Consider the following 24,681-nt stretch of genomic DNA (forward strand, 5'->3'; position numbering starts at 1 on the left):
GTGGCATCGGAACACGGGGACACCCCGGCTGGCACCGGAACACGGGGACACCCTGGGTAGCACCGGCACACGGGGACACCCTGGGTGGCATCGGAACACGGGGACAGCCGCTGTGTTCTGTGCACGCAGGTGTGCCCGGGCACCGGGAGAGCACTTCTGCCGGTGGAAGGGCTCTGCAGTTCCAGCTTTATTGTGTGGTTGAAGTGTTTTCCCGTCGAGCTTTCTCTGCCGGTGCTGGGGCTGCAGACTGAAAGCAGAGCTGAGCACTGTGGCCATCTCCAAGGAGCCAGCTATTCTAACATCACAGAGCTTCAGCATGAGCTCTGGGGGCTGCTCTGAGACTCTTCTAATAAACGAACATAGGCTCAGGAGAGTTACAAATCCTTAGGGCATGAACGCAACACAATTTAACTCTGGGCTTATATTATTGAAATGGCGCAGAGGTGTAGATTTCATTGCTGTAAGGAATGACCAACAATGTAGCATCTTGGAGGTAAACAATAAACTTAATGCAAATGTAATATCAAAACACAGATCAAAAAATATTCACTGCCAGGTCCTTGGGAAATACAACAGTTGCTTCTTTCCATGGTAGTTCCTCAGTCCCAAAGGACACTGTGCCTTGGCTCCCAGGGAGGCCAGAACATTCGCAGGGGTATTTCAGCTCTAGCCTTGATGCTCAGATGCTGCTCTCTTCCACGGTGACTCTGCGTACTCTGCCATGAACACAAAGCTCAGACACCAGTCCCAAAGCTGCCATCAGCAGGTCCCATCTTGCAGACACGAGCTCTGTGCTCTATGGTCCTGTTCCCACACCTTTCCCTGGATTATTGACAATGCATGCGGCAGCACGGAGATGCAAGTGAAAAATAAAGCTTTGAAATGCAGTAGGGACTGAAAAGAACAGGTGTGGCTGAGCAGAAAAGGTGGAATTCCTGCTGGTTTTACTCCCCAGAGCTAGTGTCTCACAGAGCTCTGCCTTTCTAATATACCAACAGAAGAGCCAGTGGGACCAGAAACTCAGAGATTTACATAAATTGAAAAACTGGTATTGAGAATTCTGAGAAGTTCTGTGCATAGCAGTCAGTGCTTGAGTCAAGAAAATAAGTGCTCAGCATCAGACAATGTTCAGCATCAGAACAATGCCACTCTCCACGTGGCTGTCAGAACGAAGCTTCATCAAATTCACAGACAGATTACAAAATGTGGTGTTTTGACATAATCAACAGGAGGTTTTTGAAATGCTTCCCAAGTAAGGATAATTAAGTGGAAACAATGCAGGAGCTGTTGTAAGAGACTGAAATGTTACAGTTAATGGCTTAAACATTGCTATGAAGGACTTTTTGCCCATTATGACAAAACTGTGTTAAGAAGCTACGACCATCAAAGCCCACTCCTCCCTGAATGTGACTCCTGACTGAAGCATTGGACTGTGAGTTAAGCTTCCTAAGGGAACTTGAGATAAGACAGAGACACTATTTCCAATTATCTCAGGTCTAATGAAGAGGAAATTCATAAATAAACATATTTTATTCCTTTTACTACTTTAGAGTGAATAATGGTCATAATTTTGGCCAGTTGGCACAACAATCTTCACAGTGCAGTGGAGTCTCTGCTGGCACCTCAGTTGTGACTGTATCATATAAACATGATATATCTGTGAAATATCTGTGATAGTCCTATGGTAAAATGTATTTCTGTAGTTCAGTGGATAGGAAACATATCCCAAATTTTAAGTGCATCTTACCAGAGAAGGTGTTTGCTTTCACAACTGTTGAGAATCTGGCTTAGGAGGTTTCAGTTCTACCCTTATATGATCCTGAGCAGAAAACCATGTTTGGCACCTGCTTCTAATTATGACTTGCCCCTCCTTTTTTCCATAGGAAGTACAATTACTGCTGCTATGGAGACAAGTGTAATTCAGGCAAGATGTGGGTCAAAGCAATACTTGGAAGGCAAAGATTCACAGAAAAGTACCCTTTCTGCTATCTGTCCTCTCCTGAAGAAGTCCTCTGTCCTCTCCCAGTCTTCCCCTGCCAACTTCCATCACCATCTGCTGTCTCAGGTAAGGAAGAGCCAAATAAATCACATGTAACTAACACCTGGAACTTCTCGCCAGGAGAGCTGCTCTTCTTCCCTTGCCTCCCCTATTCCCACACCTTACCCAGTGACTCTAGCCAGTCATAGGATCTTCCAGCACTCACATCATCAGCATCATCATCTCTTTGGGCATAACAGCCTCAAATAACTCTTACTAGCCCAAAATGGGAGACTTACATTAATTTAGTGGAGAAGGTTATATAAATTAAATTTTTTTTTAGGGATACTTACAATGTTATCAGGTTCCTGAACCAAAACACTTTTATTCCCCAAGATAGCTCCCTTTGCCTGCTTCTCACAGTACACCTTAAACATATTTTTATTAATTCTTTCCAAAATACCCAGTTACAAGCTATATTATCTTACATGCAGACAGTAGTGAGACTGAAAACAATCTTGCCATTCCTGCTATGATGCTGCTTGGACTATAGGCCTGAGATGATCATTTTCTAGAAGAGGCAATTGATTCAGGAAAAGTTTGTGCTGAAATGAAGGAATTCTGTGTCTGAATGTGAAATAACATCAAGCAGGATAGAGGATGGCTGAGGTACCTTTAAGGACACTCCTGCTCTGAGGAAACAGATCCATCAATACACTAGAGGAACCAACAAGCTCCCAAATCCCAGCAGCAAATTAAATGTGAAATCTTTCAATGATGATATAAAATCAAGGCCCCACTTAGACACTTCTCCTAAGGAAGTGGACTTCAGATAAACCTGACAATGACATGAAGAAACTGAAAGATAAAACAGAGTCAAACTTACTGCTTTAACAATTAGCTCTTCTGGAGCTCACAGGTGAGCAAGGAGGGAGTTAGAGCTTGGTGACATATTCTGCACATTAAATTTGTCCTGTTTTTCAGGATACAGAACATACCTTCTAAATGTAAACAAATCATAGAAGCATATGCAAAGTTGTAATAAAAATTCTTTTTTAGATTTGTCTGAAAGGGCTACACAATAAAACTATTGTATTATAAAGGATCTGTTTTGTCTATTCTAAATTTCTCTTCCACACAGTAGAAATGTAAGCATGTTACACAAGCTATCCTACTCCTGAGCCTTAAGATACTCAACAAAAGATCTCATAACAGTCAGAAACAGCACTTAAAACTCTCCAAGGACTCTTTTCTTACTGACTTAGAATGATAGGCAGTTCACCCGCTGAACTTTCTTGTAAAATGTGTACCAGGAATTTTGTTTGTGTCTGTTCACATTTTCAGCCAGCACTGTATGAATAAGAGATGTGACACAATTTATCCATATGCAGCACCATATCTTCCCAAAGCACAGCATGCTGTATCTCACAGCTGCCCTTTTCACTGCTGCAGCAGTAAGAAAAGAGAGAAATAAACTGAACTCCTCTACAATGACAAAGTGTCCACAGGCAGCCAACAAACCCTCAAAACCAGAATCAGATAAATCTTCTTCAGAAAGATAGATGTTTGAAGAGCAATTCCTTCTGTAGGCTACAGTTAATCTGAAGAATACCTTGTCATTGCCATGTCAGAGACAACCATTTCAAAAGTGGAAAACAACCTTAAGGTGTTGTAAAACCCTACAGCATCACTGAAATCATCAGAGCAGAGACAATCTGGCCACTCTGAGGAGTCACATCTAAGATTCTTAGAACAGAATAGTTCCAGTTGGGAGGGACCTAAAACAATCATCTAGTGCAGTTTGCTGAGAAGAAGCATCTCCAATTCAGCACTACAACAGTTTCTGATGCAGTTTTAGTTAGCTTGAAACTAAAATTAGGAGAGCTCACCAAACTAGGACCTTGAGACCCTGTCAGTGACCAAGGCAACCCCAGTCAGCTTTGTCCTACAGTGTCCAAGCCAGCACAGTGCTGACTTCAGTCAGAACCTGACTTCAATGGCATTTTTCTGCATAAAGTTGTGAGAACATTTAAGAATAACTAGGACAGCTGTTGGCTCCAGCCTAAAAATACAGAACACATCTGCTTCATTTACCTTCATGTGCTCAAATATCCAGCACTGAACAAGCGTAAGTGCTCCTAAAATTTTTCTCTATGGAGAAACAGAAGGAGCCAACCATGCAGCAATTTTCATTCATGCCTGACAGGAAAGGTGAGGGGTAAGCCATTTGCAAGAATAAAAAATAAAAAAAAATTCAATCTGCACCTACATAAAAATGCTTACTGATGACAGATTGATTTAAAGTACTTTTCTGAAGGTTAGGTAAGTGGAAGTTAATTACTAGATACTAGATTACTCCATAATCTATTTTTGCAATTAGCATCTTTTCTTACTGAAGTTTTATTACAAAAGGTGACCCCACAACAAACCCAAAACCCAGTCTTGAATATTCACTTGTACTCATTTAACCTCTCTTTTTCTCCAGCACAGATTTTTCCATTCTAAAAAGTGAGGTTATAAGTAGATACCTTAGAAACAGAGGCTTTTTGCACAGGCACAGGGCAAACAGGAAAAAAATAACATTATCTGCTTCCCCAGAATGTCTCTGCTGATGTGTCTGGAGCCCTCAGAAAAAGGACTCTGGTGTCACCCAAAGCCCAGGCCCCACCATGCAGAACAGAAAACACAATTAGAACTGAAATGTAGTTAAGTAATTATAGCTGGAAAAAAGATTGTGGTACATATCTTTAACCTGATACAGTGGCTTTGACAGCAGGTTCTGAATGTGTGTCAGAAATATTTAAAAAACAAATGTAGGAGGGAATTACCTGAATGACATAAGCAAAAATAAGAAAAGGGAAGAATTAACTAAAAAATTTTCAATTTATTAAGATCTAGGAGAAGTGGAAAAGACTCAACAGATCTTGAATTACACTGCTACACGATGCCTTCTTTATATGCTGCATGTACAAGCAATGACAGACAAAAGAGAGACAAATTAGTTTGATATATTCTCTCTGCCTGGGCACAGACTTTCACTATGTTCAACATGACATTGTAACAGGCTGTCAGAAATGCAGTGATTGTCAGATTTTCACATTGCTACCCAACCACCATTCTATAAACATCAGTTTAGATAAAATGTTGCCAATAAGCTCATATTTACACTTCAGAGAAATGTGCTGTTATTCTTCTCCTTCTAATTAAGCTGTATAAAGGCTTAGGCCTAATAACCATGACTTTAATGTCCTAAAACTGAAACAGTTTATTCCAAATAATTATACAGTGGTTTATTCCAAATAATTCCAGGCTCAATAAAAATCAGGATACAAGAAAAAAATAAAATAAAATAAAATAAAATAAAATAAAATAAAATAAAATAAAATAATAAAAATTTCTTTTTGCTAGCCTCAGCTGCGGTGCTACAGGAACACCACATCAGATAGACAAGTTTGTCCCTAAATCTAACAGCCTGGCCTATTAAATCAGTAATTTATTCTGTTGGGTGTCCTAATCATTCTGAGAGAACAGACAAAATCTGGGAACATACCTCTTGTAGATCCATCTTCTACAAGATGAAGAAGACAGCAAATGGTGCATCTTGTTTATGAGGAAGAAAACTCCTTTCTGATGCCACTTGTTAGAAGTTTATGCCATGAAGTCTGGGAGCAGTTATCATACCTATCCAAGCACAGGGACACTTACAGGGCTGTGCCCTCCTTATTAAAATGGCACAGAACACAATTTGCCTCCTGAGTTTTCCAGCTGGAGAATCACCACTGCATGCTGAGGACAGGGTCTCACTGCCAGCACTCATCCTCATCAGCACAGCAGAAATTCCTGGGCATCCCAGACAGGAGGAAGCAGATCCCTGCTGTGGTACAGTCTCTGAGCTCAGCAGAACAACTTCTGCTCAACAAGTGTACAATATGAACCTTCTGGCAACTCACAGGTCTCACATTCCTCTGAGACAACCATCAGAGTACTCTTAAGCAGATCCCTCAGAATGGCACAGTTCCAGAGAGTCCAGAGAGGCAATTTACCTGTGTGACTACTACAGGAGACTTCTTTGTAGTCTTGTATACACACCAGCAAGGTTATAATACTATTAGTTAGCAGTGATCCTTTTAGCAGGAAAAATCATCAGTAAACATAAAAACATATATAAAACAGGAAAAAAAAAAATCTCTCAAGCTTGAAACGCTGTCCCATTTGGATAAAGAATTCCTGACTTTCTGTAGGCGTTCTGTTGCTGCCTTCCAGCATCTCCCCTCCTCCCTTTAATTAAAGCCTGTGCAAAAGGAGGGAGAAGCAAAGCTTTATTTAACTCTCTGTACACCAATGACCAGATAATACCTTCTGTACTGAAAAAAATATTTTCAGTTGACCTCAAAATATAGGGGGAAAGAAATCTAGAAAATAAACCCAAAGTATTTTCACTCTGAAATACAGAAAAGCTTAAACCCACCTCTGGCTTTACTGCATGTGAAGCACTGTTGGGTAAGAGATTCAAATAATTCCTGGAGGTCAGTTAACCTGCAGAGAGAGCTGTGCAACGGTAAAGAGAGCAATGTCTGGCACCAGAGCCTCTGCTGGAATGTGGAACCATTCTTAATAGGAAGTACAAGTGAAAATTGGAGTCAATGGATTCCTTTGACTCTCCTCTGCTACACACAGTTCCTATGAAGAAGCCCTCAGTATGTTCTCTGGATAAAACAGGAATTTCTCCGAGCTCATCTCCGAAAACATAAAAGGACTGGGAAAGACATTCTACATGGGCTGCTCCCAAGAGCAGAACTTGGGCTCCAGGACTGAGAAGCCCCATGGAGCATTTCTGTACTCGGCACATCCCGTGGCTGAGAGCAGGCTCAGTACAGGACATTTCTCAGCATCTTTACAAAGCTGGTTTTTCCATTTTTCCGAGTGCGTTCCAGCGCACACATCTGGCAGCGCTGCGGCGCGAACAGCAGTTCCTGGCTCTCGGTGCATGTGTTCTGCATCCCATGACATCATGCACTCCTCAGCCTGCCAAGGCGCAGTCTCTACTGTACAGACCACCAAAACAGAGCCCCAGCATCCCTGTGGGGAACAGGGCTAACTTCCAGCCCCAAAAGTTTTCCCCTTGCAAAATCTTGTTCAGTGTTTCATCTGTTGTGCTGCGCTCTCTCCCACTCACACCCATTACTCAAAAACAGTTTTCAAATCATTCCTAAATTGCTTCTACTCTATCCTGCCTGTAAAGATCTGCTCTGCACAAGGCTGTAACTACTCAGTTACTTCTCAGCAGAACAACACTTTTTCCTTTTGTTCACAGTGGGTTTTTAACTCTTTAGCAACATGGTAATGGGGAAATCTGTATTTCCCAAAGAAACCTACGTTTGTTTTTCTTTGCTGTGAGTAATAGTAGGTGGCACTGTACAGATTGATTGCTCTCTGGAGATGGGATTAATGGCTCATCTTGTGTCATACTCATTACTTAACACTGCCTCAGCAGCAAGAAAGCTCTCTGGCACACTTAAGAAAATAGGTTCTACATTGTAGGGTGAATCAGAAGAAAAATAATTCTATTACCTGAAAAACGTTCATGTTCAAAATCTTTCAAAACCTTTTAAAGAAAGGCAGACAAATGCCAAGAGCAAAGGTCCATGACTTACACACTCATTGGTGGAGAGCCCTGGAGCCAAGAACTGCTGCATGATTAGACCCTGGAATTTACCAAACCTGGCTCTCTGCTCCAACTCCTGTTATCAATCCCAAACTAATCAGCCAGAAGGAAACAGACATACAGATACTGCAACTTGGTAATGAAGTCACAATGAGAGATAAGACTGCAAGATTTCCCTGCAATAATTTCATTAACAGAGGTGAAAAACAAGGTCTCCAGGCTTGATTCCTCTTAAATAGGGCTTAATTATCAAAGGGTGGAGAAAAATTGCAACAGATTGACATTTTAAAATGACAAATTTCAGTATTCTTCGTGCAAAAGAGCCAAGTCACTCATCAGGCAAGGGTCATGCAGAGGTTATCCACAGAAACAGGACAAAGCCAGAAGCCAGGTCTATCACAAATTACCAGGCACACTGGCTCGAGGCAGCAGCAGCCCATAAATCCACTTCTCCCAAGACAGTACTTGCATTTCTAGATACAGTGATTCCACTGACATCTCCTTTGCTTGCCACCAGAGCATTTCCAGATATCTGTCTAATGTTCCAGAACAGAAAAGTGAGGACATTTGCTGATTTCAAGTTACCATGCCACCAAACAAAAAAGCAATTTTTTCCTGTTGCCTGCCCCCGACTTCAGAGCACTCTTGGAAAGGTCACCCAGTTAATGCCCTTGAGTTCCTTTTCATCCATTATTAATATTAATATTATTATTGTTATTGTTACTATTTTAGTATTTTTTCCAGTGATGACCAGTGTTTAAACTAATTTGCTTTATATTAATAAAGATTAAAACATGCTATATACATGTAACTATGTAGTGTTTCTCACACTGAAATATACATACTTTGTTTACACTACCTCTTCCCCTGGAAAAATCTCAGATTAATTAATTGCCACATATGATACTCCAGAGATAATGTATTTTCCTTTTTACTTCTGGTAGAGAAATACGTGATACAAAGAGAATCCCAGCTGCAGATAAAGTAAAAGACCTTAGAATTAAGGTCAGATAAATAAATCAGATTTAAAAAAAGAAGGAAGACTCACTCTGGCACTCCTACTCTTACTGTTACAAGGCAGTTTGTTTTGACTCAGGGAATCCTGAATATTTCTGGTCCTTCCTCCCTTGTAACAGCAGTGCAAGGAAATTTATGTTCCTGAATTTCAGTTCTGTGTCTGTTTTCATGGCAAGTTATTCCTGACAAGAGTCTTTATAGAAGCTTTAAAGAAAAGTTATCCTGTGATCATAGAGATGGAGCACTAATGAGTTTAATTAGAATGCAGTGCATCAACTCTAGACTGAGACACAGCCCAGCATGATTAATTATCCTCTTGGAATGGCTACAGCAGAATGGAGGGGGCTATCAAGGCTATCCTCTAATAGCTGTGTCCACCCACCTTCTCCACCTGCCTGAAGAGGTGTTCTCCTTTCCTGAAGCTTGGCTACCACTGTGACAGCTGTGGGTGGTGCCAGTACCAGCTCAATAGGCAATAATCTTAATTCATCATCTTCTCTATTAGCAATTACCCTTGCTCCTTTCAAAATCAAGGTCAGTTTTATTTAGCATACTTATCTTTCAGAAAAGTGTCAGTGTTCTAAGTATGAGTTTTTCAGCATCAACTACTATTTAGTTATGTAAAAAGAGGAATCTTCTTATTTCAGAGCTAAACTTATAATCATGTCCTATCAAATTAACTCAAAAATTATCTTGATTAATCCCTTGAAATGCATCAGCCAGTTCCCCAGTTCACCCAGTTCTAGCAATATCAAAAAACTAAAGTTGAAAATACTTGATCTTTACTTTTCAGAATATTTTGAATAAGATGTTACAAGATGTTATAAGATGTAATATCTTGAATAACATAACTGAAACCTATTTGGAAAGCAGACTACAGGTAAGCCTACAGCTGCTTAAAGTTCATTGGCATTGTCTTGAATGCTGTCACTTTCTGTAGCTCTAAGATGCCCCCAACGATGCTTTAGCCATGGAATATTAGGCACCTGAACACATTTTTCACATGCTCCTCAAACATTACAGCCAGCAAACTGCATGAAGGAACAGATCTCAGCACATGTCCCAGTCAGGACATGTGTTTCTCCACCTTTATTATTACCACCTCACCAAAAATCAGTAGATGAAGCTCCCACACGAGAGTGAGTTCCTCACCTTCAGAGCCAGTTCCTCAAATACAATCTCAGGCTGAACCTGAAGGCTACACAATATTGAAAGTGTGAATATTTGAACAATGCTACTGCTCACTTCAGAGCCCAGGGGACTGGGGCAACCCCAAAGTAAGGGAAATAAGTTATTTCAAGTAACTAGCTTTCTTTATGTTGTAGTGCTACAATTTTGGGGGTTTGTAGCACTACAGAGATTCAAAGAGTTGCCTAAAGTAAAATGTAAATACCACTTTCTTTACTGTGATAGAAAGCAAAAAAATGCAGTTAAATATACACAAAAGCCCTTCAGAGGCCTCAGCCTTTGAAAGACCAGTGAGCTCACTGCATTTACCTTCCCAGCAAAACAGTCTCAGATTAACAGAATGGAGAGTTGTAGATCTGCTACGCTCAAGTTGTTTCTTTCTGTTCTACAGTGTGATTTTATAAAACATGAATTCACAGGAGCTGCAGTAAAATTTTAATTAGTGAAATACAGATGGTTATTTTCATACAAATTTAAAATTTTCCTGTTTTTATTAAGCACCAACCAAACCCAACACAATGTGCACAGTATTTACAAATGCATAAAAATATTTATAGTTCCAGATATGATTTATCACTGTACTTAACAGTACTGAGCACTCTAAATTACAAACAATAAAAAATTGCATTTCTGTGGGTTTGTTTTTGGTTTGGTTTTGGTTTTTTTCTGTTTAGTATAAACACAATTTTGTGTGGGGACACAGAAAAAGAACAAAACCATTAGTATTTGGGAGGAGAAATTGTGTGAGAGCACGAGAGACAATGGATGTGCCTGAGCCAGGAGTGAGTTGCTGGTTTGGATCATTAACTAAGAGCTCAATGCTCGCTGCTGCTCCCTCTGCAGACTCCAGGATCAGTATCCTCACTCACTGCAGCCCAAGGGTGAGATGAAGCAGAACCAATGTGGGAGGGCACAAAATCATACAGGCAACCGATTCCTTTTTTATTTGTTGGAACACTAATTTAGGCTTTTTTAAAAGCTACGTTTACAATACACACTCCTCTTATCCACATTCCTTTTCTGCTGCATTCCCTATTCTGTTACAGCTTTCCAAAGCCTCAGTAACTGTACCTTGCAATACCAAACATTTCCATCTGAGTTAAGTGCACATATTTTCTGCTTTAAGCCTAGGAGGGCTCAGTGCTGTAGCTGTCCTTTCCCAAACAGTCACAGAAGCCATTATTTCTCAGCACACTTTCAGAGTGCAAGCAAATCCAAGAAGCTGACATTTTTTATTTAGTACCCATGGGCTATAAGCATGAAAAATTTACTCCCTGAAATACAGTTGCATGTATTTCCTATCCACCCTACTCATGATAAAAAGTAATTTCCTTGCACAGCCTGGTAACAATGGCAACTGAATGAGATGTATCACCATAAAATAAACATGAGCACATTGCACATCTGAATTCTCCAGAGTGAGACTACTACTATGTGTTCCCAGCAAAGATTTAAATGAGTAAGAGGCCTTGAAGCTTGACATGTATCTCTAAAGGCATGGGAGAGGATTCAGGGCAACTGTCATTAAAATTAATCACTCTTAGTGATTACAAACCTCCAGTAACACTGCTCACTGCAGGAGAGCTATTAGGGCCAAAAGAAAGATGTCTAAGCTATGAAAATCAAAAGCTAATCAAGAAGTTTACAGATATTCCTGTGTGATAACTGAGGGGGGCTAAGGGTTACACTTAAAACAAAATCTGATATTAGCTTGTTTTCCAGTTCCTACTCATCTGGAAAAGGAAAAGCAAGGGAAAACCATTATTTTGTATTACGGACCAATTAAGAATGAATTACAGTGCAAGGAAAAAAAATAAAAAGAAAGTAAAAATAAGAAAATGTGTCCAGAATTCCTATCCTGAGTTATTACAAAAGTCCAAGAGAGTGAGGCAGGACCCAACCCTGCTCTGCCCAACTCACGGGGGAGCTGTCCAGCAAACACAGAACTGAATGTTACCATGGTAACAGAAATAAAACCACCTTTTAGCAGCTTTTTCACACATTTAAAAAAAATTATGAAACTGAGTTCCACTAGATGCTATGGCTTCACAGGACAAATGGGCTCAGAAATCCAGTTCTTGAGAAATCCATCAGTGATAATGAAGATACAGCAGCTAAAATGTAACCTCGAGGACAGAAAGCCTCTGGATCTCTGACATGTTTGTCAGGAAAATAATCCCAGTTAGGGATATAGGTTTAGTTAGGAACTAAACAATTCCTCTTTCCTTAAATATCTCATACCCACCAGAGCTTGAACTCCATTTGTGGCCCTTCAGTCTCAGCACAGCAATTCCCATGGAAGAGCCAACACCTTCTATCAGCTGAAGGGAACAGAGCTCTCAAGGAGGCAGAAGAAGGCTATGTATGATTCTGTGATTCTGTGACACATGGCTCCTAGTACTTGTGAGGATGTGGGTTTATAAAATCACCTTTAATTGTGTAAATTAGTGATTATTAAATTATCATTACATTTTTAATGGTTGGTTTTGTATAATTCACATTCCCCTTTCTGCTATGTCTCGCACTGCTTTTTGTGTTTTATTTGTGAAGGACAAAAGCTTGCAAGCAGATAGCCACAAGGAGTAAAATATGGATTACATAACCCATGGCAAAAATTAAACCTCCTTTTTCACTCTGAAAAAGTTGGAAAATTATGCCTGAAGTGCCCACTTAATGCAGCATTTCAAGAAAGTTTCTTTCCACTTCCCATATGAGACAAGTTTCTCTTAACAAATGTTTCATCCAAGTACATTCTCCCTTTGTTAGCATCCAGAATATCTAGGGCTTGGTATACATCTTTGAAGAAGTTCATTAAAAATGAATCATAAAACCATGAATTTAACACTTGTCTAAATAAAAAATAAGTTTTCCACCAGGGGAAGTGAACACTGTATTAGTTCTAACACAAGAAAAACTAAAGGAATAGCTTTCAGTTACAGACCTATCAAGCACATAGAATTCTGACCTGAAAAGACTAACAAAAGCCATCAGATACACTGCCTGGGGAGAATAGTCTCAAATACTGGACACTGAGAAAAATGCCTTTATTATACATACATTTTTTTTTATATACACCAATATTCATATGATCTATTTTTTCTATGAGCTGGTTCCTCAACTGTTTTAGAATGAAAAAAGCAATATAGGAATTTGCATACCACTGCCAACTTCTGGTAAAGTCATCAGAAATTACAAAAATAACTGCACTAAAGAGCATAAAAATTTTGTGTCTATGATAGACTTTGAATAACTTCTAGAGAAATTCAGTTACTTGACTGAATGGGACAGAAACTTGACATTCCTGAGTGAAGGGAAGAAAGGAAGAGTTCAAAAGTAACATAAAACCAGAAAATAAAATTGAAATTAGAGTGACTATTCACTACATTATAGAAATTACAATATTGTTCAACCTTTCTTTTAAACTTCAGGGGTAAATTCTCTATTAGTGGATAATAGCTGAACTATCAGTCATTTATTTCTATTGTTCCATGTAACAGAAGGGGCTTTATAATTTCCTCTTTGAAACTAAGAGAAATCATGTACAAAGATGCTTGTGGCAAAACAAATGTCACCTGCTTTGTCCAAGCAGTTCAGACCTCAGTGCCTTCAGACACAAATGGAGCAGTGACTCAGAGAACAACAGGTTTATGGAAATAAAAATAATTGCCACAAACCTCTTCCCTGTTTGCATTAGTTTGAACTGTCATCATGCTCTTGTCTCAGAAAATGCCTGTGCTTAATGCAGCAATTATCCCTGTGCTGCATCTCCTACTTGTACAGGATCACAGACACTTCACATCTGACTTGGCTACAGGGAGTGAGATGGAATGACCTGAACAAACCCCTGTTGGCACTATAAGGCCAGGAAGATGGAATGTTAAGCCCTGGATGTATTTTCAGCTGTCAGGGAGCTCTCAGCAAGGCCCCTGCTAATTGCTTGGGTTTTCTTGCCCTTGGCACAGTGCAGCACACTGTGTAAATGGTATCCTTGAGTGCTTCCTACTGACTTGCTAGTCAAGGCAATTTCCTGCTTTCTCCTTTTTTAGTATTTTCTCCTGTCTACTTGCTCTCACAAACTCTCCATTTAATTTAATTTCCTCAGAGACTGCTTGAGATTACAGGTCTGTGATGAGGTACCAGCCTGCATACCCAAACAAGAAATGCAGGTTTGTAAGAGAATTCTTGTCTATTACAGAGAAACCACGTACAGCATCCCTGAATCCACTCAAATCCCCTCCTGTTCTTTATTGTCACTCAGCCACCGATGGGCAGCTATCAAAGGAGAGGAGGGCTTGATGCACTCCTTGTAATCCACAACCTCTCAGGCAGTCTCCTTTGTGCTGCTCAAATTCTAGTCCTTGGCCAACCAGAACTACAGCATAAACTCAGAGAGCTGGGACAAACCCAGGATTGCAAACCCTAAGAAAAACAGGACTTTTTGCTGCAGAACAAAACCAAAAACATCTGAGACACGGTTGTTGGTGATTTGATTAACCGAAGCAGCAAATAATGTAATTGTAGCAAAAGGAAAAATAGATGGGGATAAGGGGCTTACAGACACTAGAGTGACAAAATTAGAGCAAACAATTAAAATGCAAAGAAACCCAAATGTGTATAGATAACTGAGTGTAAAGCAAACCATTTCAGAAAGCTCAGCTCAGAACAGCTGCCCTCCTTCCGCTGCCAAGCATCAGTGACACTGCAGCCTCAGGAGCCAGATCTGCCAGCACTGCCCAGCCAGCCATTCCTGCCTGATGCAGACAAACACAATGGGCAGCATGAACAGCATCAACTGTGGAAAGAAATTAACGAAATTCCACTTAAATCTAAAAATTGTGAATATCTGCATAGAGTTGAAATGAGTTCCCAGGCCCTGCTGAACGCCTGAGCACAGAGCGCCCTCTCATGTGCTTCATTCAGTTCTCCACAGATCACTCCAATCCTCCACAATTCCACAACTTCAGAATGAGTCACTACTGTGGTAATACTAGCAGAGCAATTAATCTCCAAAATGAGGAAACTCAATCCTTGTGTGCTGAGCCAAAAGAAGGAATACATATCTCATTCTTAAGAATAACAAAATGGAAGGAACAAACCACTGAAGAACTAAAAATTGAGCAGAAAGATCATCTGGCCACTAATTCCTCCAGGTTTGGCTAGGTGAGAAAAAGAGGTAACAACACATACTAAGGTTTTAGTTTGACACTATGGGGTACAAACCCCAGTATTGTATAAATAAATGAAGGCAGTCCAAATGTCTTAAAATGCTATCCAGTGGTAATGTGCTTGAATCTCAATGAGCAGGTAACAAGATACGTTTTCTTGAACATCACCCTTGCAGATCAATCCTCACTTCTGCATCTCAGAATTACTTCTGTATTTGTGCTTTGGATATTCAGATATATGAGGAAAAAAAAACCACTATACCATTGCTGCACAGTAATACAACTGGTTCCAGTGGGAAGAGAATTGTGGGGTACCTTCCAGGAAAGAAATTTACATTACAGCATTTAGACTAAGTAGAATAACTGCAGTTAATTCCATAAAAGAAAATTTTAAGTTGCTTTATTCCATATACAAAAGGGTTCCAGAAAACAAAGGATGGAATAATGAAACCCTAGAGTAAGTGCTTGGAAAATTTGTGCTGATTTGTTGCATGCTGAGACTCGAGTACCTCTGTAAGTTTTTCCAATTCTAAGGCAATAAGCTGATTTCTTAGAAAGAAGCAATTTTTCTTGTGTACTTGTCTAAGACAGACAACCACTACATGTGAGAATACATATTTTACTTTCTTTTAAGATGACATAACTATAGTGTCATTGGTCCATGGTGTCCCTGTCCCCTGCTCTCATGTTGCACTGCTAGTGCTCTGTAATTTTAAGAATTTAGGAAAAGGAGAACCTATACAACTTGTCTGCACAGCATTTTTCCCCCAGCAATGCCATAACCATCACTTCTGGTGCAGAGAATACTTCTCCAGGGAACCTGACTGTTGGGAAAAACTTAAACTCCATAAAGCTGTCAAAATACTACATGATGCTCGTTATTTAAACATCTCATTGGAAAAAGAAAAAAAGGCAGGGAGGGAGCAGAAAGCTTTTTGGTGAGAATGGTCAAACACATGAACATGTTGCCCAGAGAGGCTGTGGACTCTCCACCCTTGGAGATATTCAAAACCCAAAAGACAATGCCATGGACAACCTGCTCCAGCTGACCCTGCATTCATTTCCAAGGGTCCCAGCCAACTTTAGCTACACTGTGATTTTGCAACACAAAAAGTCAGAAAAAAATATCACACAAATATCATGGTAACGTAACACAAGTTCTAGCAAAGTGAAAAAAGTCTGTTAAATGGTTTCATGTCTGAAAAACTGGAATGCAACTTTCTTCAAATTAAAGACAGACTGTAAGCTGAAGGACAGGACTGGAAAGTTCCTTGCTCATCAAATGAAAAACAAGAAGTCTACTCATGAAAAAAGTTATGTGGTCAAGGCACATTCTTTGCTCAAAAGTTTTACATGCCACCAAGGTTCAGCACTCTGCTTGTCATTCATTGAGAAACTCTGAGGTTGTTAGGGATTGCTAGAGCACGTGAAGGTTCGTTTATAAAGATGGGAAAGCAGTCAGGAGAAGTGCAAGTGGATATGCAAGTGTCCCTTTTTCTTGTAAAAGTCCTGGTCACATGGCTGACAGCTGGAGTCACTTAACAAAATACCAGTGCAAGCTATTCTGCCAAATTCCCCTACAGTGAGATGACAACACCTAAACCCCTCTTGCACTGCAAACACCCAAAGGCTTCACAATTTCACAAAAGCTCACAATTCCCCTTTCTTTCTCTTCTTTCATATATTTTCTCCACTAGAGATACTAAGCCACATTTTTAAATTGAGACAATCATTTTAAATTAGAGGAGACAAAGATCATAAGAGAAACTTGTGCCTGATGAAAAGTGCTGTAATTCTTCCTAGTTGCTTCTGAATTACATATGCACAGGGCATTCCTTTTACATCAGCTACACTCTCCAGACTACCCAACTTTTGTCTAAAAGGTGTTTCAGCTCTCAAAAAGATTGATACAGAAAGGCAGTCCTGTTTTAAGAAATAACATTTTTCCCTGCCTAGTGGCTTGAACAGTTGCAATAATCAGAGATTATTACTGAACCCTGATCTTCAAATCTGTTTGCCAGCTTGGCTCCCTCTCATTCAGCACCCACTGTGCTTCTCAGGGAATGCTGCTCCTCAAGCACCAGTCCCTGGGGCTTCAAACAGCACAGTGACACTAAATGGTACAGTCAGCATCCTTCTACTCACACAGGACAAAGAAATCAAATAAAATCAAGGTACCCCTCAGAGTGCTAAAGACATCCATCTTTGTGATTCTTGCTTCCATCTGTCTTAGGCTGTGAATGTTCCTATTAGCCAAATGTATTCAAGTCTGACAAAGTCATTTCATCTCCTGTTAATGAACAACTTTTCTGTTGAGAGATTAAGAGAATAAATCAATGCCAAAATCCAGTTAATTGTTCAGTAGCAGTAGGCTGTTTGTACCTTTTGTTAGCTGTCACAGCACTAAGCCAGCACTCATCGGGTAGTGAAATCTACATTTTAGCACAGAATTAGGTCCAAATTTAAACCATTTAAGCCACAGCATTTTTTCAATAATGTGAGGATTTAAAAATATCTCAAAATCAGCAAGAACTAAGAAAAGACTGTTCAAGTATCAGAGTCAGATAATATATATATCCCTCCATTTTCATGTACCATGCCTAAGGCTGCGCAGCTGTGAGGAGAAATAGAACAAAAATTTTCTAGAGCATGATCAACAGCAAAACAAAGAAAACTGTTCAGTGGGAAATCAAAGAACAAAACGACCTGATTTGCCTCTTGGATATTTCCAAAATGCAGTTTAATTCCTGAAATATTCTGTTATCCTTGCATTTCCCAGAGCTATGTACACAAAATATTTTTCAAATAGCAGAACTCACAAGCCAGCCCTCTCAAACAAAGCTGATGAACAGGCTGTTGTTATAAACATGTTTCAGCCACACACAGTAAGTTATTGTGGTCTGTAAGAGATCTGATGTTTATCTCTGCAATCACTTTCTCATTGTTCATGTCCTGAGCTGCATAGATAAACATATGCATTGTATAAACGTACCTGCTCATTACACAACATTAATTAATTAATTTAAAGGAAGATTTTGGGGTAGGGGTCTTAAGAGCATGACTTTCAGCCACTGATTGTATTGAACAGATGTTAACAAGCATTAAATGGAGCAGAAGCAAAAAAGTAAGAATTAACAAACTACCCAGGAAATAGTTTATATTCAAAGGAGGAAAATAAATGTAGAAACCTATATTTAGTAGTTCAAAACACAAAAAAAACTGCATTCAAAATAATTTTTCAACTCCCTAAGTGAAAGGAAGTCATGTTCTATATTTAAAACTCAGGCCTTTCAAACCAAATACCAGTTGTCCCTACTAAGCTCCCTCTTCTGGCTAATTAATAAACTCACTTAGACTTTGTATGCAGAAGTTTCGATCTTCCCAATTCTGTTCTATCAATAAAAGTCAAGTATTAAAAAAAATAAATTGGTAAATAAAGGTTGGCATTGAAATATACAAGTTTTCAATTTCAGACAGAGCCCTCATTTTGTCTCAGGCTGATGAGTTATACACACACACAAGGAAATAAACATCCTTGCACTGTGTAGGGACACTGCAAACTCTCACTCAACCATCTGCACCTCCTCTAAGCTTCTGAACACCACTGCCTATCTTCTGGTGTCAGATATTTTTGAAATGCTTGTTCAAAACACACCAGACTAAAGTTAATTCACTCCCCAAAGTACACCTTTCCTTGTTCTGGCTAAAATTAGGATTATATATGCAATAAAAAGACAAATACACAATTTTAGAAATTGTAAACGTTGAAAATGAGGAAAACAGAATCACAGAATAAACTAGGTTGGAAAAGATCTTAGAGATCATTGAATCCAACCTGCAACCTAACATCACCTTACCAGCCAAACCATGGCATTGAGTGCCTTATTTTAAAAACCTCCAGAGACAGTGACTCAACCACCTCCCTGGGCAGCCCATTCCAGTGCTGAACCACTCTTTCTGTGAAGAACTTTTTTCTAATATCTAGCCTAAACTAGAAGCAACCAGTCCCCACCAAACTAACAGCAATTCAGGACAGAGAATGAAGACAGAGGGGCAGTAAACAGCCTCAATGTTTTAAGCCAACAGTCAACCTCATTGTGGAGCTGCCAAATCAGTAACAGACAGACTCTGGGAAAATTTTTCATTCTCTTCTAAAATCTGGAGTCATTGCAGATGGTTTGTGGAAACAACAATTCAAAGTGAAAGGGAAGTGCTATGTAGAAGGGTGTGAACAGCACAACTCCAGTGGAATGAACACACAGAGGATAAAAAAATAATTCACTCAGCTGTGGGTTTTCATTATTTCAGTCACTGTAGTAGCATCACTGCTCCTTTGTAAATGCCAAGCCACACTCCCAGCCAAGCCAATTTTATGAGACCTCCATCACAACTGTGCCAATGAAGGCAGGCAGCACAGTCAAACTCCAGCCTCTACAAATCATTTCTGCTCAACACCTTTTTGACCTTCAATCCAGCTAATGAAAGGCCTCGAAGGGAAATTCATTCCATGTTTATATTTACTACTGTACCTTCAGCCCAAGTGAAATCAAAAATCTGTTTCTGCATACAAAGTCTTAAAAGGACCATGGAAACAAAAGATTGCAAAGACTTCTGATTGCAAAGGCCTCTGAAGCAAAATACTGAGGGATGATTAAAAAAAAACAGAGACAAGGTTCTAAATGGGATTATGAGGGTTTGAGAGAAAAGAGGGAAGTGTGTGATGCACTGACAAACTAAAGATACCACTGTGAGAAGATAAAAGGGAAGACACAACCAGTGACTGTGGCTGAGCTTTATTCAGGACAGGATGCCTGCAAAAGCTATGTTGACTCTTCCACTGCCAACTGATAGCAACTTTTGAAGTATATAAACATCTTGTGTCACAGAGAAAGATATCCATTACACACTGATGGATTAAAACAAGAACAGATGCTATGTCATCACAGCAACTTAATTTAAGTCTTCCAGTACTTTTTCCACCAATGAGGCCCAAAATGTTCTGTAGAAGTGACTCCTGACTTTTTGTAAAACAAGAATAAACAAAGAAATAGAGTCTGCTTAAGGTCAGGTGGACATTTAATAGCAGAACTAGAATGGAAACAGAATTACTTCATGTTTTTAAACTCACTGATATGGTCAACCTGGAAAAAAAAGTCTCAAAAAAAAAAACACCACTCAACAACACAACTTAGAAGTTTATAAATCATCTCCCCAACAAAGCAGGAGTTTCTTCTAACGTGGACTAATTCAAATCTTAAGGAAGTATATGAAAAAGCTTTTCTAGAGGCTAATAAACAACTGCAAATCAAAATACAATACTTAGAGTGATCTGCTTTGAAATAAAAGTCAACTTAACTTCAATAGTTTGGAGCCCAGCTGGTGCAGAGTACCATGCTTGCCACCTGCTCAACTTTCTGAGGAGAAGAACCTGGGTGATGAGTCTGCTCTTAAACCTTAAGCTAAAGTGGCTCATAAGGATGCCTGAGGGACTGACAGGAGAAATGGAATCTGGAGCAGATGCTGTTAAAATCTATTAGCATGCAAAGGGCCGGCCCTGGACTAGCCAAGGCGAGGCAGCTACTGGAGCAATCAATGGCAGCTGGTGGGAAGCAAGCCCAGGAGGAAGAGGCAACCAAGATCATTTACTCTTTACAAATGTTTCCTTACATAGTCAGGTCTTGCTGAGAATGCCAAGATACATATTTCTTCAAATGTTTGTCCAAAATATACTACACACAAACACTCTTTGAATAGTATTTTGAAAGGCCTTATCATTCTAATGTACTAATAAGAATCTCTATGCTACCTCTCAAAGTTTTGGAACCACATGTTCCTGGATGCTGATGAATGCTGACTACATTAAACATTAAAACAGATGTCTGGTCTTCACAACCCTGTAACCATGCTGTGTTAAAACAGTAAAATAGTAGCATACTCCCATTGGGGAACAGTGTGCTTACACAGAAAACTGTTTAATACCCAACAGGTAATTCAAGTCAAACAACTTTTAAACAGAAAATATATTATTATCTGGAGCTTTTAGAAAAACCAGACTTTAGTACAGAAATACACACACTCACACTGGGTGTTACATATGCAACCAATAATCCCAGAGGAATTCCTCCTTCCCCAGAAGACAAATACACCTCCTTACCTTTGGCCATTTGGGATTCAGGAGTCGTGCTTTGATGGCATCATCCAAGGCCTTGTCATACTGCTGGATTTTCATGTAGGCTGCAGAACGGTTGCTGTAGAGAATGCAGTTCTGGGGGTCCACTCCCAAGGCCTCGTTGTACAGCACGATTGCCGTGTGGAAATCGCCGTCATGGCAAGCCTGGTTGCTCTGGCGAACCTTCTCAACAAATTCAGCTTTGCTCAACATGGGACTGTCAGGACTTTTTCTTCTGAAGGACTTTGATCCACAGAAAGAAATCTGGGAGGGGGAAAGGGAGAAATTATATGTTAGTGTTAAGAAATGATACTCAGGAAAAAAAAAAGAGATTAAACTATTAGAAACTGTAGAGCAGAAATTAAAGCCAGCAGCATCACTGCAGAACAAATTATGAATTCAGAACCAGATTCTTAAAAAAGTAAATTGTTTATCTATTGAATCTCTTTTTGAGGGTAGAGGAGTAACAGAAAGAGTCTTGCAAAACATATCATTCCCTATGAATGATGTCTTCTAGACACAAGAGCAGCTGCAGTCTGTTTACAAATGCTGCACTCCATACACTCAGAAGTGCTTTTCTCCTCAGCCACGCTATTTGATTCTACAGCACTAAGCAGGTAGAGAACAGGTGGCAGCTGTGAATATGATGATGCTGCTACATCTGAAGTTTGATATGCAGATCACAGAGAAGCACAGGCACACACACAGACAATGGAAAAATGTGTAAAATCTCTTCAAACCAAAGAACCTGCACCACAACCTCTGCTCACAAACCTCTACATCCCACGACAAGCAGCTGCAAAAACTGTTCACATTTGGGAAGGGAAGAAGGAGTTTTTAGAACCACATACACTCACAGAAGTAAGTGAGACATGCAATTTATTTTAATAACAGAACAGTCATCCTTGGCAGAGCCACCATCCCGCGTTGACAACTTCAGGTAATACAAAATAACAAAGAAAAAAAAATTAAGCCTTCCAATTAAAAGATATTATTTAAAGTGAGCTGTAGAAAGTCCTAGTTCCATTGATTGTGGTACACCCTTGCTCCTTATTTAACTTTCTACATAGCATGTTTTCCCCAACCACTCCTTTGCAGTCAGTAACTGTTTCTGTCATGCAAACCCTGCTCTCCCAAGGATACTCAAGAACTCAGCAAGAACATCTTAGTCCAACTCTGATCACAAGGCAGTTGGCAGTTGTGCAGTATTTGGCAACAGGCAATACAATACATATTGTAACATACAAAATACTTGAAAATATTCATTAAAGGTTCAGACTACTATAATTAAGATTGGTGTCATCTAGTTTTAGTCCCGCATATTGAAAAGGTTTAAGAATATCACATATTGTCACCACAACACAACAACCACAGGGCTTAAATACATTACCAGAGCCAGCTGGGGCATATTTTTAAAGGTGGAAAGGGAAGCAAGCTGCAAACTGACATCCTGTCACAAGGATCAATTGGTCTATAGACTTTTCTTTTTTTTCTTTTTTTTTTTAAATTTCCTTAAGTCAAATAAAAACAATAGAAAAGCATCAAATTAGAAACTACTGATTTCTTATTTTTCTTACTATATCCATTCTTTTCTGACAGTGTTTGTGTATTTGTCCAAACTTCTTCTAAACTTCTCTATTGAAGGGGATTCCATGCTTTACTCAGGCAATCTTCTCACACTGCTTCAGGATTTTAATCATTAAAATATTTTTCCTAATATCCAAATCTCCTTTGTGTCAGTAAATGTACTGTTTCTTGTCCTGTAGTAGACTGAGCTACAGTCTATTATAGACAGAACCAAAACCTCTATTCCTTTTGTCTGTGAGGTTGTTTTTTCTATAGTATTCTTGCTAACACTAGCTCTGAACACATTGCTTTGTTCAAGCAGTGCAATAACTCACACATCTTTGAGCATCTGACAATAAACTTCATCACATGGACAGTTTGGTGTGACCTGAGGGCAAGAGCTGAATATGAAGATCCAGCAGCTATTACACAGGCACGTGTCCAAACACAAAGATGAAATCTTGAGAAAGGTAATTAGTCACCAGAAGGCTTGGAGGTACTGCAGGAAACTGGGCTGATGAGTGCCCAGGTGCCAGGGCAGCAGCTTCTTCATGTGCCTTTAAAGGTGGCTGCTGTCTCCCTCCCTGAGTATTTCCTGGTCACTGACCTGCATCAGGGACAATGAAAAATAGCAAATGTCATGTATCTCCCAGGCTTTTATCACATTCAGAGTGAACAACTGCAGCTCCCACAAGCAATATCACAACTAGCCATGAGCTTAAGTAATTCAGAAGATAAATATTTCAAGAAAGATTCCTCACCAGCTGTGGCCATAACTGCTTGGTGGGAAGGCACAGCCAGCCCCACCCTGGAGGGCTCAGGGGCAGCAGTGGCGTCTCACCCACCCCTCTGTCTGAGCACAGGGACTCTGCTGCTCAGCCATGCATGCTCAGCTGGAGCTGCATGCCCAGGACCACCAAGAGCTCCTGAGCCCTCAGCACTGGGGCCTCTGCAAGGGCACAAAGCAGCCAGCACAACCTCGAGGAGCACCAGTGAGACAAGTCCAACAACAGCTGTCTTTTCTGGCAGTTTATAATGCACAAACAAATGAACACACAAAGCTGTTAATGATCCTTCCAGAATCATACTGTGAGTCTGTTACAACAAGAAGAATCCATGAGGAGACATCCTCTCGGTCCAAGTGAAGTGGTTTCTGCCTCTAATACCCTGTGACGCTAAATAATCTCATGAAAAAAAAGGAAACTACGATGGTAATTTGTGGAATATGTTACTATTTAATTCCTGCCATCATGAGAACTATGTAAGGCAGCAAAATACCATAAGGTAAAAGGAGAAACCCTAAACCAGTAAAACTGAGTCACTCTGGCACTTGAACCACAAATAAAAAAAAGATTATGATTATGGTACCAACCCACAAAAAGTACTCATTAGAAAGTCATCCCCACTTCCCAGACACCACTGCTCCTCTCCTGTTAATACAGTGGAAGGTGATGGTAATGCACAGATTTGGGCTGCCTAACATTTTGCTACTGAAGGTGCTTCCATGTACTAAACCAATGCTAAAGAAGTTTCTTAGTGCAGCAGAACAAATAAGGTTCTAATAAAGTGCAGAAGAGGATCTAGTGAGAAAGTCTGAGTCAGAAGCTCATATATTTCTAATAAAGTAGAGGATGGCATGAACTTCTCAACATTACTTCTCCAAACCAGCATAAGACAGAAGAAATCAGCTCCTACTACAGAGGTCAGGTGAGACAGAAGCTGCCACAATATCTGCTTCACATCAGACTTGGCAACAAAATTCCTTCACTGCTGAAAAAGTCTCCTCTGGCAGAAGGTGATAAGGATTCAACCCTGCTGTCCATGCAGGTGGAGTTAAAACACACACAATCCTCTTTGGTCTTTTCCTTTTTAAGAAGACTCCCAACTGCTCCCAAAGAACATCCATTAAATAAAAGAACTTCCCATACACACT

General features: G+C 39.9%; 1 protein-coding gene across 3 annotated transcripts in view; it reads right to left on the bottom strand.

Moving 5' to 3' along the window:
- TTC28 (tetratricopeptide repeat domain 28) overlaps positions 1–24,681 on the bottom strand; it is a 104,765-nt gene that overhangs the window by 78,278 nt on the left and 1,806 nt on the right. For all 3 annotated transcript variants that reach the window (XM_015643896.3, XM_015643894.3, XM_015643895.3), the window contains exon 2: positions 21,168–21,446. In XM_015643896.3, coding sequence (XP_015499382.1) covers positions 21,168–21,446 — 279 coding nt within the window. The remainder of the gene's footprint in view (positions 1–21,167; positions 21,447–24,681) is intronic.

Source organism: Parus major, chromosome 15 (genome assembly GCF_001522545.3).
Source record: "Parus major isolate Abel chromosome 15, Parus_major1.1, whole genome shotgun sequence".
NCBI lineage: Eukaryota > Metazoa > Chordata > Aves > Passeriformes > Paridae > Parus > Parus major.